Here is a 16,206-nt window from a genome sequence, read left to right on the forward strand (position 1 = left end):
CACGGCTGCGAAAGTGCGCACGTAGTGCGCACAAAATCGAGCGCGAAGCGCTCGCCCACTTCCAAACACTCACTAACGCACTCCTCCACTCATGCACGCCCCGTGCATACTAATTAGTTGTAGGAAAATGGAACATTACCGTTGTAAACGGGCGAAGCCCGTGCAAAAGTTCGCACTAAACGAGCACTTTACATTGGGATGACGACCGAAGCGGTCGTCATCCCCATATAAAGCACTCATTTGCGCTAAGTAGCTCACGAATACGTTCCCCATCTCTTGCATGTTCCGTGCATATAAGCATGTAAGGCAAAAATTGAACATTATTACTGTATAGAGGGCCAAAAACACAAAGTGGGCGGAGCCCACTCAAAATTATCGAAAGTACCCGTCAGTGACCAGGGACCCACACCATGAGGTAGGAAAGCGCGAGCGCTTTCCGAAAATGTATAGTTTATGATATTTGAAAAATGGGAAACATTGTTTTCGCATCGGAATATTATTCTTTCTTTCTTCTTCTTCTTCTTCTTCTCGGGACCAACCCCCCTATTTTTCACCCAGTGAACATTGACGAAAAGTCACAAAAATTTGCACGCCTCTAAAAATCGTGCCTCTCTACATTCTGGCTATTTCCCTTTTCTAAAATTAAAAAAATTGGCGCGTCAGCGCCCCCAAATGTACCAAAAATGCATTGAGAGATGGGAAATGACCCAAAAAAAATCTGATCGTAGAATCATGAAATTTGGCGCAGAGGTAGATGGTGACAAGAGAAGTAAAAAATATTATTACGGCAACGCCGTCCGCCCAACCAAATGTCGGCCATATTGCTTCAAAAATGGCTAAACATGACTTTGGAGTTTTTCCAAACGTCGTACTTTTACGAACTCCTCCCAGGGCGTTGGCCCTAAAAAGCTGAAATTTGGTGAAAATGCTACTGAGGAGTGGGACATCAAAAGTTATCCAAATTACATTGATACCTCTCACGGTCTCTGTGCGGCGAAGCCGCAAACTGTAGCTAGAATTTCAGAAATCTCCCATATTTAAAATTTCTGCCGTTTGCGCAGATAAAGTCCGAATTGCGTCAAATTAGAATCAGTTGTTAAACTCTTTGCCCTAAACCTACTTGAAGTGAAATAAATTCATTTGGCGCCACAGCGCCCCCTACAGATTTTATATGGAGGTTAAATGTTTAGTTTTGCGAAATTATATGAAATTTGACACACAACTCAATTTTAGCATCCCCATCAAAAAAGTCAATGAGACCCATGTCATAATTGTTATGGCGTTGCCGTAACGATGACCGAAACCTTTCATGTTATTCCAATGGGGAAATCGCCAGAACATGTTTACACTTTAGACTTTCACAAACTCCTCCCAGGGCGTCAGCCCTATTAACCTGAAATTTGGTGAGACTCATCTTCAAGACCATCAAAAGTTATCCACATTTTCATTCAAAGAGTCACGGTGTCTGTGCGGCAAAGCCGCACATTTTGCCAAGAATTCAAAATAAAATTGCTTTTTGATGGTAAAACAAAGGGGAGAAGATGTGACAGCGTCACAGATTCAGCAGTAGGCGTAATAAAAGGACAATTGGGGCGCGTTAGCGCCCCCTCCTCTTTCGGCGTGGCGGCGGCGTGGCGGCGGCGTGGCGAGGGCCGATCATTGCCGCTTGCGGCTATATTTATTCTTATTTTGTTAGATCTTTACTCCGCTGCGAGGCAAATCTGATTTCCATATGACCTGGCGTGCGGCAATTGGTGGAATGGGGATTGGTTAGCGTTACATTTTTTTCGACGAAATGATATGCTTTTAGCTCGGACGTGGCGGCGGCGTATGAATATGAAAATAAGTCAAGAGCTACAACGCTAGAGTGGGTCGAGTTATTCATGAGGATTAGAACATAATGTGCTTAGGTGCATTTGTTATGTCATTGGACTGTACCGCGTATGTGGGCTGTTTACATGTACTGGAGTATAATGTGTCACTTGATTCACATACAACACATGCGGCAGGGCTGTTGTGTTGCTCCGCTTCATCTGCAGAGAGGTACATCCCTTTATGTGCAGTGAGAGGAAGAGTAGATTATGGTACAGTGGACTGTGGGGGCATTCATGCATGTGGCAGAGCATAAGGTGTGTGTCAGGGGAATAGGAGCCCATAGGAATGCTACTGTCAATAACACAATGGTCCTTATGTGGCCTCTATTCTACTGGGAGATTGTATAGCTTGTAATAGGCTATAGTGATTATACTTACATCCATCGTTGCCATGGGATTTACAGGCAGCGTAGCGAAATAAATGTAATAATTAAAGGTGTGCATGTAACTTTTGTGGTGGAGAGTCTGCCCCCTGCTTGTCTCCATGGAGATTTTACTGCTTTGCGCATGTAATGTCCCACAGTATGGCATTAAACGTACCATCTCACAGACAAGCGAGTGATGCCACCGTACTATATCACGTACAAAAGTTCACCTTGAAAGCATAGTAAAAATAGTTCTTAGTTTCTTTAATTGTATGTTTCAAGTCAAAACGATTATATATATATAGTTTCGAAACTTTACTTGGCAATGTCCACAAAACGTACTCCTAATTGCCACTTGTCTCTAGTAGTCCACCAATGATTGTGAAAATAAGTCTTTACTAATATGTAGCATCAAGTTGTCAAGGGTCAAACTACTTTTCTTTTTCACTGTGTTCTGTGCTGTTTTTTTTTTTTAATCTGAAAATTTCTCTCCGTCTGTGGCTCATTTCTCTGAACGGACAGCTTATAACGTGCCCTATTAAATACACAAACACTCTATCAAGGGTCAGACTGCATTATTTTTTCTGTCTACTCTCTTACGCCGGAAAATGAGTCTAGCCTGTTGGGGCTTTGTTACCCTAATCTGCAGGCCGGCTCGCACTTTTCTCCGCAGCAGTGATTGATATTTGGAGACATCGGTGGGACAAAAAACAGTTTGAGTTCTGACGCTCATGAAAGACCCATCAGCCCCATCGTCGATCAATGTGAATAAATATTTCCCACAACCCAGAAGCATTAGAATCAAGGACGGGAAAATAGGCAGACAGAGTGAAGAGGAAAAATCAATTGGTCCAGAGCTTTGCTGATAAGGCGGGGGTTGGGGGTAGAAGGGTATAACGTAGGGGGGAAAAATAGGCCTGTCAAAGATGGTTGAATAATGAAGCATGTTTTCTCTGCTTCAAAGGGAATGCAGGAAAGGCATGGTGAAGTTACGTTACATGGGGTGTCATCCACTGTCAAGTTAATTTGAGTTCCGTATGGAAGGAAAGAAGGTACAGAACGAGAGGTCTTTTGAACTCCCCAAGTGTTCATTTACCGTCTTCAAAGATGTCTTTAACATGCAATCAGTATTTGCACAAAGTATTCAGCCGAGCTTCCGACGTATTGATGATCAATGTAATCCCGTTAGCTTTGACTGCTTAGAAAGTGGTCTTTGAAAAACGCTGGCTAAGCTACACGCTGTTCCCTATACCTTTATGCATTCAATCAAAGCTTGGATAATAGTTCAGCTAGTTTTCATGCAAAGGTGGTTCCTTTAGTTCACCTAGGAAATTAAAATTGAAAAAAAAAAAAAAATTGCATCCTCAGAAGGTCTACAAATCTTGCCTTATACATAAATGCAGGAAACGCTCAATGCAATCATATCTACCCAGTGACCAGTACCTACATTCCCGACATTTACAACATGATCACAAATCATTCTACCATGTTGTAGCAGAGAAGTTTTACCCACATTTGAGCTGAAGGCCATCCAAAGTGGTCCACCTCTCTTTGTTTGCACCTGTGACTTTTTCTCTTGTCAAGTACACTGTTACCGTCAAATTCCACAAGTTCCGGAAAGACAACAGGCTCCCCATTTGTTGTGCAACCCTCTTGAATGTTTCAGTAGTGGCACGGTTCCAACACAAAATCCAGCATTTCTCCGAAAGTGACCAACCCTGCTCCATCGCATCCATTTGCGCCCAACCTCCGATGATGCAGTCAACACTAGACAGGCTAAGTGTCCATACTGCACCACCTGTCTAAGCCCCAACCACCCACCATAAGAGTCACCGTCTCCATCTCCCGGTCTCATTATTTTGATAGGGGAGATCAAGTTGTCTGTAATGTCTATGTCTCTGTGTCGGCCCTGCGCCAAGTTGGCCACTGTCCAGGGTGTACCCCGCCTAAGGCCCGAAGTCACTGGGATAGGCTCCAGTCACCCGCGACCCCGAAAGGGAACAAGCGGTAGAAAATGGATGGATGGATGGATGGAGATCAAGTTGATTTAAATTGACTCATTTTGTCGGCGGGATTTGGAACAGGAGAAAGTAAAGATGGAGAAACGCTGCTGCTGGTACGGTTGCTACGTGGATCCCTCTGACACGCAGCATGAAAAGTGAATTGCATAGAGGACTGTGATGAGACCACACGAGTGACAAATTGGGCCCTCGGTGCTTTGAATAATAAACTGTGTATGTCTGGAAGCATACTGGGGATTGTTCAATAACACCACTCTAGCCAGTAAAAAAACAGAAGTGTATTTCAGGGTGGAAGGATATACATATCAAAGAGAATTTAAAGGTGCCATAACATGCTTTTTTTCACGTTGATGATGACGCGTGCTTGCCCTTATGACGCGGTCTTGCCCCACCGCCCGTCAGTTTGGAGATTCGAGGAAAGGAGATAGTCTGTAATATAGCTAAAGACTGCGGGAATCAATCAAAAAAACACGTTGGGTACATATATGAAGCACAAATAGCAATGTAAGAAGGTTAAAAGCTCTGAAAAGTTGATTTTGCATGTTATGGGACCTTTAAACTTCATAACACTCGACGTGAGAACTTGTTTTGTAACATCCACCTGCGTAAAAATATACAGTGGAGTTTCAGGAAGTAACTTTTGAGGGACGTCTGCGGAGGGCTGTGTTGCCGTGCTCGTGGTGTTGTGGCTGGAAACTGAATTGGGCACCGTCAAATCTTTAAAATGCTAAAAAAAAAAAAAAAAACAGTTTTTGGTTGGTTGATTCCATGGGCGGACAAGATAACTCTAGAATTTCCGGTGAAGACTGCATTGGGAAGGAACAAATACTTTATTTTATTGACTACATTCTGTACTCGATACTGATAGTGCCAACTACTTTTCCATGCTTCACAATTGGGTGAAAGTAAGAAAACTACACCAACAAAAGTGCATCTGCCTTTAATTTACCCAGAGTGTTTGCGAGCAGAAAGACAATACAGACATTTGCGATACGGATGAGAGAACGCTTGAGCATGACAGGTGTCGCTGGGGTCTCGTTCATCAACCATCCTCCTTGTAAGCCTCTCCATCTTCCAAATGATTAGCCGCAGATGGCTTCGCATGGCGCCGCATGACAACCTTCCCACCACCATACGCACATGCAGCCCTTTCTCCCCCCCACTCGCTCATTCACTCGCACTAACGCGTCTGAGAAAATGTGGAGGAGGTGTGACCCGACCCACTGTTGAGCTTCCATTCAAAGACACAGTCGAGGAGTCGGCAAGGGTGGTGGCACATTGCTGCTCCTGCTGTAAATTCAATATACCACCGCTGAAGGGAACAAACTCTAGACCTGTGAGCGAGATAATATATTTATAATCCGGGACACCTTGGGCCTTATCGGGACGTATCTCTGCTGTGGGCTTCAGCGAGCAAGCCTGGGTGCCTTTTGAAGCACTCCAGAAATCAAAGATCGTGCATTTTTGGGCAGTTGGATAAGTGGACATGCCAGGTGCTTGCATATGTGGTACATCCGATTGCTACTTGATCATGGGCTCGTGATAGAACTTAGAGAGTTGAATGTAAATGTTACCAGCTGTCTCGTATTGCACAACCTGGTGCAGCCATATGTAGCCACACAGACGCTTACCTAATGCACACGCTTCGCTAACTGGCACATCATTTTGAACAAGTAGTCTTTGCTCAGTACATAGTCAAAGCATGTGTCGAGTAGGACAATGTTTGGATGAAAAGTCTTATTTGGTGTTTGTGCTGCGAATCATCTGTGTATTTTTTAGTAATGGCTCTGAAGAAAGAGAAAAGTTGTATTTTGTCAGTTCTTTATTTAATAATTCAGTGGAAAAGGAATATATTTTCACTCCAGGATTTAGTGTAATTGCAATATGAAGCCAGAGATACACATTTTAGCCACACTATATCACTAGTAATCAGATTTTTTGTGTTCATTGGGTTGGTGAATACAGTCTGGCGCAATTTAGACCATAAGTACATCAAAAATATTCACGACTTAAAAGGCCCAATGACTTCACAGTGTCTTCTTTTAAACTCCACATGCTTTGAGATTTTTTCCTTAACACAAAAGCGATAATACGTCTCTCAGCACTACATTAAGGCTCTGCGCGCCTATTTATAAGCCTACACAGTGAAAAACTGAAAAACCATCCCTGGAGGTCAACATAATTACCCCCGCGCGTTTCCACCACTAGCTTTCCATTAAGGTCGTGACTCACAGGGGCCAGCAAGCTCCGGACTGAACGTGCTATCTGCTCCCAGCTAATTACCACATTGGATAGTTGCACACATGATCTGCATGGATGCTTGGTGGTGGTGGGGTGGTGGACGGCGGGTGTTATTTGGCTGACTCAGACGGGAGCGAGCCAGGCCACCACTTCTAACTAATAACAACATCACAAGTGGTGCCTTTGTTTTAACAGAAGTACAAAGAGGAGCTTTGCCGTGACATTGTCGGGTTATTAAAGAGGTTGCGTTCACATGACATGACATCATTACGGCTGTTAACAGGTCGGAATCTATGATGAAATGTGTTGCTTGATTGTCAGGTTGCAGTTTTGTTGGTATATGATTAATATGTCTCATTATAAATACGCAGAAGCATTTTTTTTCACCATAGCCTCAGAGAGAAGTGCCATTATTCAACTCCAAAGATGTGATTGTTGTCAATTGAAAGGACTTTAAAGTTTGTGGAGCCGATCCCCAAAAAATGATGATATGGTTCAAATATGTATTTATTTTTTAGATATATTTCTTTCAAAAACAGTTACACAGGCCCACCAATTGAGATAATCAAATTGTAGTATGTGAACGCAATTTATCTGGACATATACTGGATTATTTTCCACATTTTCTAGGAGTTTCAATATACACAGTACAAAAAAAAAGAAATAAATCATCATGGATCATAACAAAATAAATGGGTAATGCTGTAATGCTTAGATAATTGAAATATTTACTACTATGGACTCGGCAATTAAATTCAGATGTTATGTACTTGATTTGTTCATTCATTTTCTACCGCTTGTTCCTGTTAAGGCGGGTGAGCCTATCCCAGTGACTTTGGTCCTTAGGCGGGGTACAACCTGATCAGGGGCCAGCTCGGTGTTGTTGACTTCTGAATTACAAAACCATAATCCTTGAGCAACGTGCCCAGCCCTACTTTTCTCCCACCCTCAATACAAATCAAGCATGTCATGTATGTCACAATTCAAATATTTAATAATAAGCATGATGGCTGAAAAGCATATTTTATTCCAGGATTGATTTAATTGAAATTGTATTTTTGACAAATAACTATTTAATGGTGTAAAACAGGCTATTGTGTGTGCGCGCCTGGTCGTGTGCGATAAGCGCCAAATAGCGGCGGAGAGGCAGTGACACTTCCTTTTTTCTGACTGTAGAACGAGCGAGCGAGGGAGAAAGAGAGATGGTGTGTGAATTTAGAGAAATCACAAACAATAAAAAGAAATATCACCCTTACAACACCACAGTAGCTCAGCAAGCCCTACCATTTTCTACAGTCACCCTGCTATGTGTTTGTCTTATCATATAATTTTGATTGAATTTAGATTTTTTTGTCATCTGTCTGGGAAATGCCACTCACACACAAGCGGCGCATGGTACGTGTACGTGCCGCTCCGAGACCGCCATATTGTTTTATCAGTTCCAGGCAGCGTTGCATGTGTGCGCGCCATAGCAGAGCGACTAATGCTAATCCGCGCAGGGCTTTTGGGGTGGAAACAGACAGAGTGGAATGTCAGGGAAAACAGCACACAAACAGTAGGCTTTAATGACACACTGCATTCTTTTCTGACTGTAATTGGGTCTGTGTCTTCAGGCATAAGAGAATTACACTTACAAACACCACGCTGCGGCTTAGAAGTGATTATAGTTTGTGTGCATTAAGGCTAATAATGCAGACATGACTAGAATGCAGTGAAGTGTGCGTCTTGCAACAGCAGCATCTTATACTTATTTGTATTTAAATGTGTGCCCTAGACAATACACGTTCCATTGAGACTGTCGCTTACGTTCCAGGTCGATGAAGTGTCTAGCCCAAGGGCTCAACAGCAGCTTGCACTTGACCCTTGACCTTCAGATTAACCCCAAAGCACTGGCATTCGTCTTTAAGCGTCTTTGGGTTAATTTAGAATATGACGGCGTGCTCGTCTGTGGTGTAGTGGTTGTTGGAGACATTCAACAAATAATCAGCTGGGAATTGAACACTCTCTCATGCCACGCCTAGAACATATTTATATTATGTCAATTGTGAGAAGAAATATTACAATTTTAAGATGATTTGTGATTGTTGGCACGAAGACCAAACAACAGTAAAATATTTTTTTTTTGTCTAATTGCTCACCATTCTTGGCAAGCTTTATGATATCGAGCTTTCTGAATTAAAATGTATTATATTCTCACAAAAACAGCCAACCAAAACAGTACTTTATGCTTATTTTATAAAATAATTTTGGCATAAAGATGTATTGATTACTAATAATTGCTAGCCAAACAATTCTTATGATTATAATTGATTTGTTTTTATGACTATACTGTGATCTGAACCGTCACAATTACCTATTGACAGCATAATCTTGACATCCCTATCCACGCCACAGCAGTCCTGTCAAATAAAGCCTTCAGGCAACTATGTAAATAGTTTAAAAAGTAAAAGTAGTGTAAAAAGTATTAATTTGAGGAATTGCCAAGTCCATATTCCAGACATGAGCAGTGTTAAACTGTCTCGTACACTTAGAGTGGCAAAATCCAGTATCATTATTCTTATTAGCCGAGCGGATGACTCATGCTACTATCTCTCCCCTCCGCAACCCTCTGCTCTCCCCCCCTCTCTCTTGTTAACAACGTATAGCTGGGGTCGTAGGTCAGGAGTATTTTAAGGACACAGATGCGCGGCGCCGGCATTCATATCGAGAGACACAATACGCTTCCAGTAAACATCGACGGCAACCACCTGCTGTAGGAGAGCCCGGCGATGTGGCACGCTCGAGCGATAGCATGCAAGACGAATGAGCTAGCGCGACACACAGGGACACTTTATTTATGGGGTCTTGAGTGCCGCTGACTGCTCAAACAGGTCAGTGCTGATGGAGGGAGCAGGGACGAGGGGATAGAGTGTGCGGCGCATTTCATAATTGGCTGAGAGATCGCCACCGGAATGAAATTATGCTAGTTAATCTGTCTGCAATTAATTAGCTCAGGAGCAGTCTGCAGTACATTTATTATTCCAGAAAGAGAGGCGACCCGGCTGGAGGAGCGTAGCGGCCGCATCGTAAACCAGTATGCCTACCAGAGATGTTAATGAGATGCTCGGGACGGAGGGCAAGGCGGGGTTGTAATGCAGGTTATTACGCAATTCTGTCATACACCGGGGTTGCCTTCGTGCCAGTGACTTATATATGAAATATGGTGGTTATGTCATCTATATAGTGGAAGGCAACAAAGCGATGTATTGGAAAAAGGCGAACGACATACACAAAAAATAGAAAACTGTGAGGTGAGCAGGAAATGTACGATTGAGATTGGTATAGCAATGAAAAAAAGTCAATGATGTAAAAGGGGAGCATGAAAGATCAATCAGAACAACATTGGGGCTGGTAACCTATGCTAAAAAGTTGCCAGAATTAAGGAAAAAAAGAAAAATGAACATTACAACAAGCATGAACAAGACATCCCCAACCAGTGGACATCGAGAACCTCCTGTGTATTTTTCCGCTGTGCTCTTGTTCCACACAGAGGTGGTGCATCGTGAAGAGCGGAGCCAACGCAGGTGACAGCTCATTACAAAACTCATAGGGCTGTGCATATTCCTCCTTTTTCTGCTCAGTCACGCTGCCTGTCCTTTTGCTGTTTCGCTCTAGGCCCATCTCAAGGCATGGCAGGGGCTCCCAAGATTATTCCCTTAGTTGCCCTTGCCAGGCAGTAAATACTTCAAGGAGCTCAGAAGGCGAAGAATAGATCACCTGCTGCCTGCTTTCAACAACTCTCCTTCCAACTGGGTTATCTGCGACAGTTGCTACTTCTGTGTGTGGCTGAAAAGGCCAGTAGCCACATTGATGCCGTTACTCACATGGCTTCTAGTACACAGCTGAGGCAAAACATTATATCTTGCTTGGTGAAATATTAGCTAATCTTTGGACAGCCTTTAGCGCCTTCCTCGAGCCATTTTTTGATTGATTAATATTGACTGCTGCAGACATCCCGCACTAGCTTGTTGTAGTTGCTGTGAACCAGTTGTATATATATTTAGCCATCAAAATGTGATTGCTCAAACTTTTGACTTTAGAGCTCAATAGTCATCACCTCTTTCCAAGGTTCAAAAAGTAAATTTTCCATCAATTTGCTAAATTTCCCATAGAATTGTTTTGAGATTAGAAAATTTTGAGATTCAAGACTAAATCAGCTATGTGGTAACGTTTCAAAAAAAAAAAAAAATTTAAAAAAATGGTCAAATGTCTTCCTTACTTTGTTGTTTATAAAGTTTCAGAAATGATTTATGCATATTCTACTCATTAGTTACCTCATGTCGAACCAGCATCTGACAAACATTGAAACTTATTTTTTCCCTTTAAGTCTTTATTGCAATCACTGTTGAGTTCATCACATCAAGATTAAATAATGTTGGAAAATAGTTATTGGACGATGATTTATTGTAGGAGTGGACAATATGGTTCATGATTTTGTATTTTTTTTCCCCTCACAGCAATTCCTGTTACCTTATATCTGTCCTTTTTGTGACAGCACTTCAGCAGTTTTTCTGAAGGAAGCTGTCACTCACTGAGAACATGACAGAAGCTAACCAATCGAACGAGTAGCAGGGGAAAAAAATGTGTTTGTGTGTGAGAACAATTTCCCAATCCAAGGATTGCATTTTTTTCATTTTTTCCGCTTTACAGTGGTTATAAATATATGCATTATAAGTGCATTGTAAAAAAAGTCAGATTTATTATTACCATGCATGAAATCTGTGACATTAATAGCATCAATTAGCAGCGATGCAATCCTAGCACGCTGTGATTTGCAGTTTAAAAGGTCACTCCTCCCCACGACAGCTCTCTCGGTTCTCATTTCACCCCCTGCTCCACGAGTATCCTTCCCCATCCCTCAATAATAGCCGGCAAACACCTCAGCAAGAGCAAGACAAATATGGCTCCTTCCCGTGGATATTGTTCCGTCCAAAGTGGCCAGCAGTGTGTTAATATTTTAGCACCCATCTTCTCTTCTCTTCCCCTCCGTGCATGGTCTTATTTTTGTGACTTCCATTTCCAAGAGCTACTTTCTGTCATGTTTAATGTGGGCCTGCCAGTCAGCCTGTACTAGACGCCGCAGAACCTCCAGGCTGTGTGAAGCGATGTCATGGGGAGCGCTACCAACGTGCGAAGGCCAAACGGCGAGACTCTTGTAACGTAATTAGTTTCCAAGTTTTACCTAATTAAACGGAACCCTATTAGAACTGTAGATGTGGCGGAGGCTAGAAGCAATTGGAGAGAGCACTTGTTTGCTAAGGCATCACAGTTACTTTCTGGATCGTGATACGCAACCCGAGAAATGTGCAGTAAATGTATGTGGCCGTGTTGATTGAAGTAACATTTTTGTTTTGTTCTTCTACCAAATCCAAATTTAATTCTTGGCACAATTGGTTGTCAATATCATACATATAACTAACTAAATTAGTCTCTCTCAATGGTAAAGAATATGTTAAAATAAACAAAAACATACATTTTCAATTGATACAAAGGTTGATAGTCAAGTTTCTCAGACCAGCTATTGAGATTGAAAATGACTTTTGAATCAAAGTCGAAATGTCTTGATTTTGTTCAGATCACTCTTGGACGAATGAGGGATTACACAATACTTCTACTACTACTATATAATCCAAAAATATGTATTCAATATCGCAATATTCTCAGTTTTGTCACCAACAATTCTCAGTTTTCTTACCAAAAAGCCCCAAAAATTGCCTCGAATAGCATTTTGCCTCATCTGGCTTTGACATCTAGCTGGTACTCAAGAGTCCCCAGCAGCTGCTTATTCCTTGATAAATATTTAATTTACTCTCCTTCAGTTACACGGGGGTAATCTGCATGACACTCAGCAATGTTCTCTGTCATCTCAGCCACCGATCGTCCCGCTGTGCAAAACAGATTCTGTCCAAACACTTTGCCCTTTTCGACAATGGGTACAGGGCAATCAAAAGCCCATTTCCAAACTCGCCTTTTTCACGTCGCCGTTGCTTGTAAATGCTGATTAGGAAGACGATGTCCTGTCTTAGCCCCAAAATTGAAAGCATGGGAGCGGGTGTAAATAGCATCAGGGAGGTTAAAGCGTTTTCTTTAGCTCTCTTAATGTGCAAAATTAGATTAGAGTCAATTTAATGTGCAGCTGAGTGGCGCCGTACTTAGCTGCAGACAGAAGGCGGCTTTATGCGAGCGCTAATTCAAATTTGAAAGTGGCCCAAACTGAGGTCGAGATGTTTAAGCAAAACGTTGTTATGTTGGCTCTCGCTCAGCACCGTCTCTGGTTGTTGAGACACTTGGGGTCATTTTCCGACAACTATTGGACTATTCAAATTAGTATCCCTTAGCATTTTTTGTTTTTTTTTACAGTTACAGCATAAAATGACCTCTGATCTCTTGTGTTACATAGTGGAATTGGGAATGGGAGTCAGGACAATCGATAGGCTAGCTTAACTTTTGAGTGCCACCTCTAAACTGCTCGTCCATGTTCAAAGAGTTAGAACATATTAGCATAAACTGATCTATACCCGCGCTAACTTCTTGTCCTTGTACTTTTCCCCTCTTGTCTTTGCGTCTGTCCTCATTCGCGTCTCCTCTGCGCCCCTCTTTGGCAGTCTGCTTGGCCTGTGACGGCCCAGAAGCGGCCCTGCTGTCTTCCCGACTCAATCTGCTCCTTCCCTCCCTCCGAGGCCCTGACCCCGCTATACTCAGCGGCACACTTGTTCACTCCCTCCCTCCCTCCTTCCACACCATCCCTGTCTTTATACACTCCTCTCTTCTCCTCCGCCTCCCCGTGACCCCTATCGCTGTCCAGCCAAATGCAATGTCTGTCAAAGCAGTGCAGACTCACGTTAATGCATCAGGACATATCGCTTCTGTTTAGTTTTCGTCTTCCACTTCTTTGCTCTGTCCATCTACAGTTCCATCGTGTTTTCTTGGTTGTCTGGACCGATTCGCCCGACTTGAAGAAGAGAAGTCACAGTGTTTGAAATCCATAAAGCAAATTGCTCATTGTGTAAAGGAAGCAAAGGGCCGCGGCCGAGCAAACAGCCGAGGTTGAGAAATGTCGTCTTATTTGCTTTGAAGCTCAAATATTAAAGGTGAATCAAAATAGATTGAGTTGTGTTGTGTTCATATGTTTTTTTTTTTAGAGAGAGATACTTGGATTGAATAGAAACAGATAATACATTTCATCAACTCCTCGGTGAAGCATATTTTAGGTGAATGTAACTATTTTAAAACGGTGCACTGGTTCCAAAAGGTCATAGATGATGCACAACTACTCTTAACAGCCAACAGGAGCAGAAAGTGCATTTAATCCAGTCCAATCCTGTGATGCAAAAGCACACATTAGATTGTAACAGCTTTGAAATAACCAGGCGGCAGATGACATTTTCTTTTATTCTGGCACTGAAAATTCGCCACGTCGAATTGCTACTGTACCAGCCGCCGAGTCTCTTTGAAATATCCCACAGAGTAAGCTAGTCAGCTGATAGGGAGGCTGACTAAAGCCAGTTAAGAGGAGCTAGAGCTTAGCCAGTGCAGCCGCTGGCCCACTTTCAGCCAGCGTTTTGCACTGAATGTTCAAATAATGAACGTTTTCGATTCCCTAATGCTGGTAAATTTGAAATGTACCATTTTGCACAGCTTGTAGTTGTTATCCACCAATGCCTCAATGTCTCTTGGGTAATAACCAATGCAATAACTTTTGTCCAACTTCATGGAAAGTTGAGCAGTTATTTTCCTAATGTGTGTGCCAATTAATTTCTTATCAACTTGATGCAGCAAGAATAACAGATTTGTATCGATTGTGACTATTTATAATGTCCTTCTCTACCAGTGGCTGAGATATAGCACTAGCTTCTGTAGCCTAAATACTATGGCCATGGCCCGAGGGATGTATCCTGACTTGCCTTTTTGTTCAGCTCACAGTGTAGCCTTTTAATATAGCGGTATGACCCACTTGTATTGTGGTGTTTTGTGTGGGCTGGTGAATATGTGACAAAACAACTGTGCTACTATAACATACTTAGGGGAAATGGAAGGAAACACTGCTCTATATTTATAACATTCATTGTTATTCCAAAGCACCCATAAACCTTTATCTTCAGACAAGCTATTTAGATTGAAAATGACTTTCAGATGGAAGTCGAAACATCTTGATTTTTAAAACATTGTTCAGATACCTTTGACATAAAAAGTGAAAAAAGACTATCAAAGTAGTGATAGTGGTGCTAGTTGTTAAATAGATAAAAGTGTACTGTATAGTTACTTTTCATTCACTCAGAAAACATGTCAACTCTATACTGAAAGGCGTGGGCGACCTAGGAGTCAAACCCAAAACCTTCTCGCTGTGAGCCGACAGTGCTCGCCACTCAGCCATCATACTAAAGCAGTCGGTGCGAGAAAGCTTTTAAATATAATCTCATGGCGAGGATACACTTTACAAGACAGACACAAAAAAATACAGTGTGCGGATGCTTTGATATAGCGGCCCAATTTATTAGCCTGGCTGGAAATGTGTTCATTCTGTGCGAGCCTGCAGAGTCAATGGACCATAGTTGGATATAATCACTGATCCTTTTCGTCCTTTATCCTTGTTGTGCCACAAGCAGAAGTGGGAGGGTCATGGAGGGGGAAGAAGACAGACACAGGCCCTGTTGGTTTTGAGTAGTTTAGAAGGTTGAGGTCGGGGAAAGTGGAGAAGCGTTCAAGAGTTGTGGCTTGTGGGTGGCCAGTTTTCGTGAGGTTAGATGTTAAAAATGCAGCACTTGGCAACAGTTTGTCTGTCGAGACGATGTACATAAATAACAGTTTGCAAGCAGCTTTATTCTTTCAATTCGTTATTGTCTTTTCCTACTTACTACATTGAGTAAAATGTATATATCATTGCAATTGAAAAATGTAGGAGCTATTAAAAATGGTAAGCTAATCAAATAAACTGTACATAGCTGCAACCTTTATTGACTAGTAGTTGTAGTTTGTTCGCAATGGTCATAGTTGTAGTTGGTTGTAGTTAGTGCTAGTAGCAGTTAGTGGTTGTTAGTAGTATATGTTGTTATATAGTATTAGTTACATCCTTTAAAATTATTTGAATATTTGGAGGACATGCATTTTTTCCCCCCTGAATTTGGTTATTTTAGCATGTACATTTTTCATTGCCATTATCATCACATTACCTCTTCATTTATCTTTATTTATTGAACCATTTCTGACCAGACATGTTGCACTGGCTAGATTTTAACCTTGTGTATAATAGTACATGCTATGTGTAACTGGAAATTCTGATCCGTTGAGCATCTCTAGTCATTTCACGGCTGCTGAGGAGTGGCACTCCGAAACCAATAGTAGACGTAGCCTAGCGCTCGCAGGCATTCAAAGTGAAACTACGGCGTACAAAGATATTCAAATACGCAGCACTACAAAGGCTGCACACTCGCTCTCGGTTTTCTTTGCTGTCCTTGTCCCGGCTGCACTGTGTCCTCATGTGTCTGCATCGCATAAGTCACTCTCCACGCTCCTTTTGTCAACATGTCTTTTAGTTTAGCGTCTGTGCTCTTCAAGGATTTCCAGTACAGTACACAAATATTCAAGTGATTTTTTTTTTCTTTTACAGGAGAAAAAGAACATTAAAAGTAAGCCATGGTCCAAACTCTTATCTGTTTTTTAATATGG

At 42.1% G+C, this 16,206-nt stretch overlaps 1 protein-coding gene across 6 annotated transcripts in view; it reads left to right on the plus strand.

Annotated features, from left to right (window-relative positions):
* The window catches only part of pcdh7b (protocadherin 7b), a 144,433-nt gene that overhangs the window by 123,482 nt on the left and 4,745 nt on the right, over window positions 1-16,206 (plus strand). For 3 of the 6 annotated variants that reach the window (XM_072459336.1, XM_072459337.1, XM_072459338.1), the window contains one exon: window positions 16,148-16,166. The exons of the other annotated variants lie outside the window; for them this stretch is intronic. In XM_072459336.1, coding sequence (XP_072315437.1) covers window positions 16,148-16,166 — 19 coding nt within the window. The remainder of the gene's footprint in view (window positions 1-16,147; window positions 16,167-16,206) is intronic. 6 annotated transcript variants of the gene reach the window in all.

Source organism: Eucyclogobius newberryi, unplaced genomic scaffold (assembly GCF_026437365.1).
Source record: "Eucyclogobius newberryi isolate DKJ021-1_F unplaced genomic scaffold, fEucNew1.0.hap1 SCAF_22, whole genome shotgun sequence".
In the NCBI taxonomy this organism is placed as follows: Eukaryota; Metazoa; Chordata; class Actinopteri; order Gobiiformes; family Gobiidae; genus Eucyclogobius; species Eucyclogobius newberryi.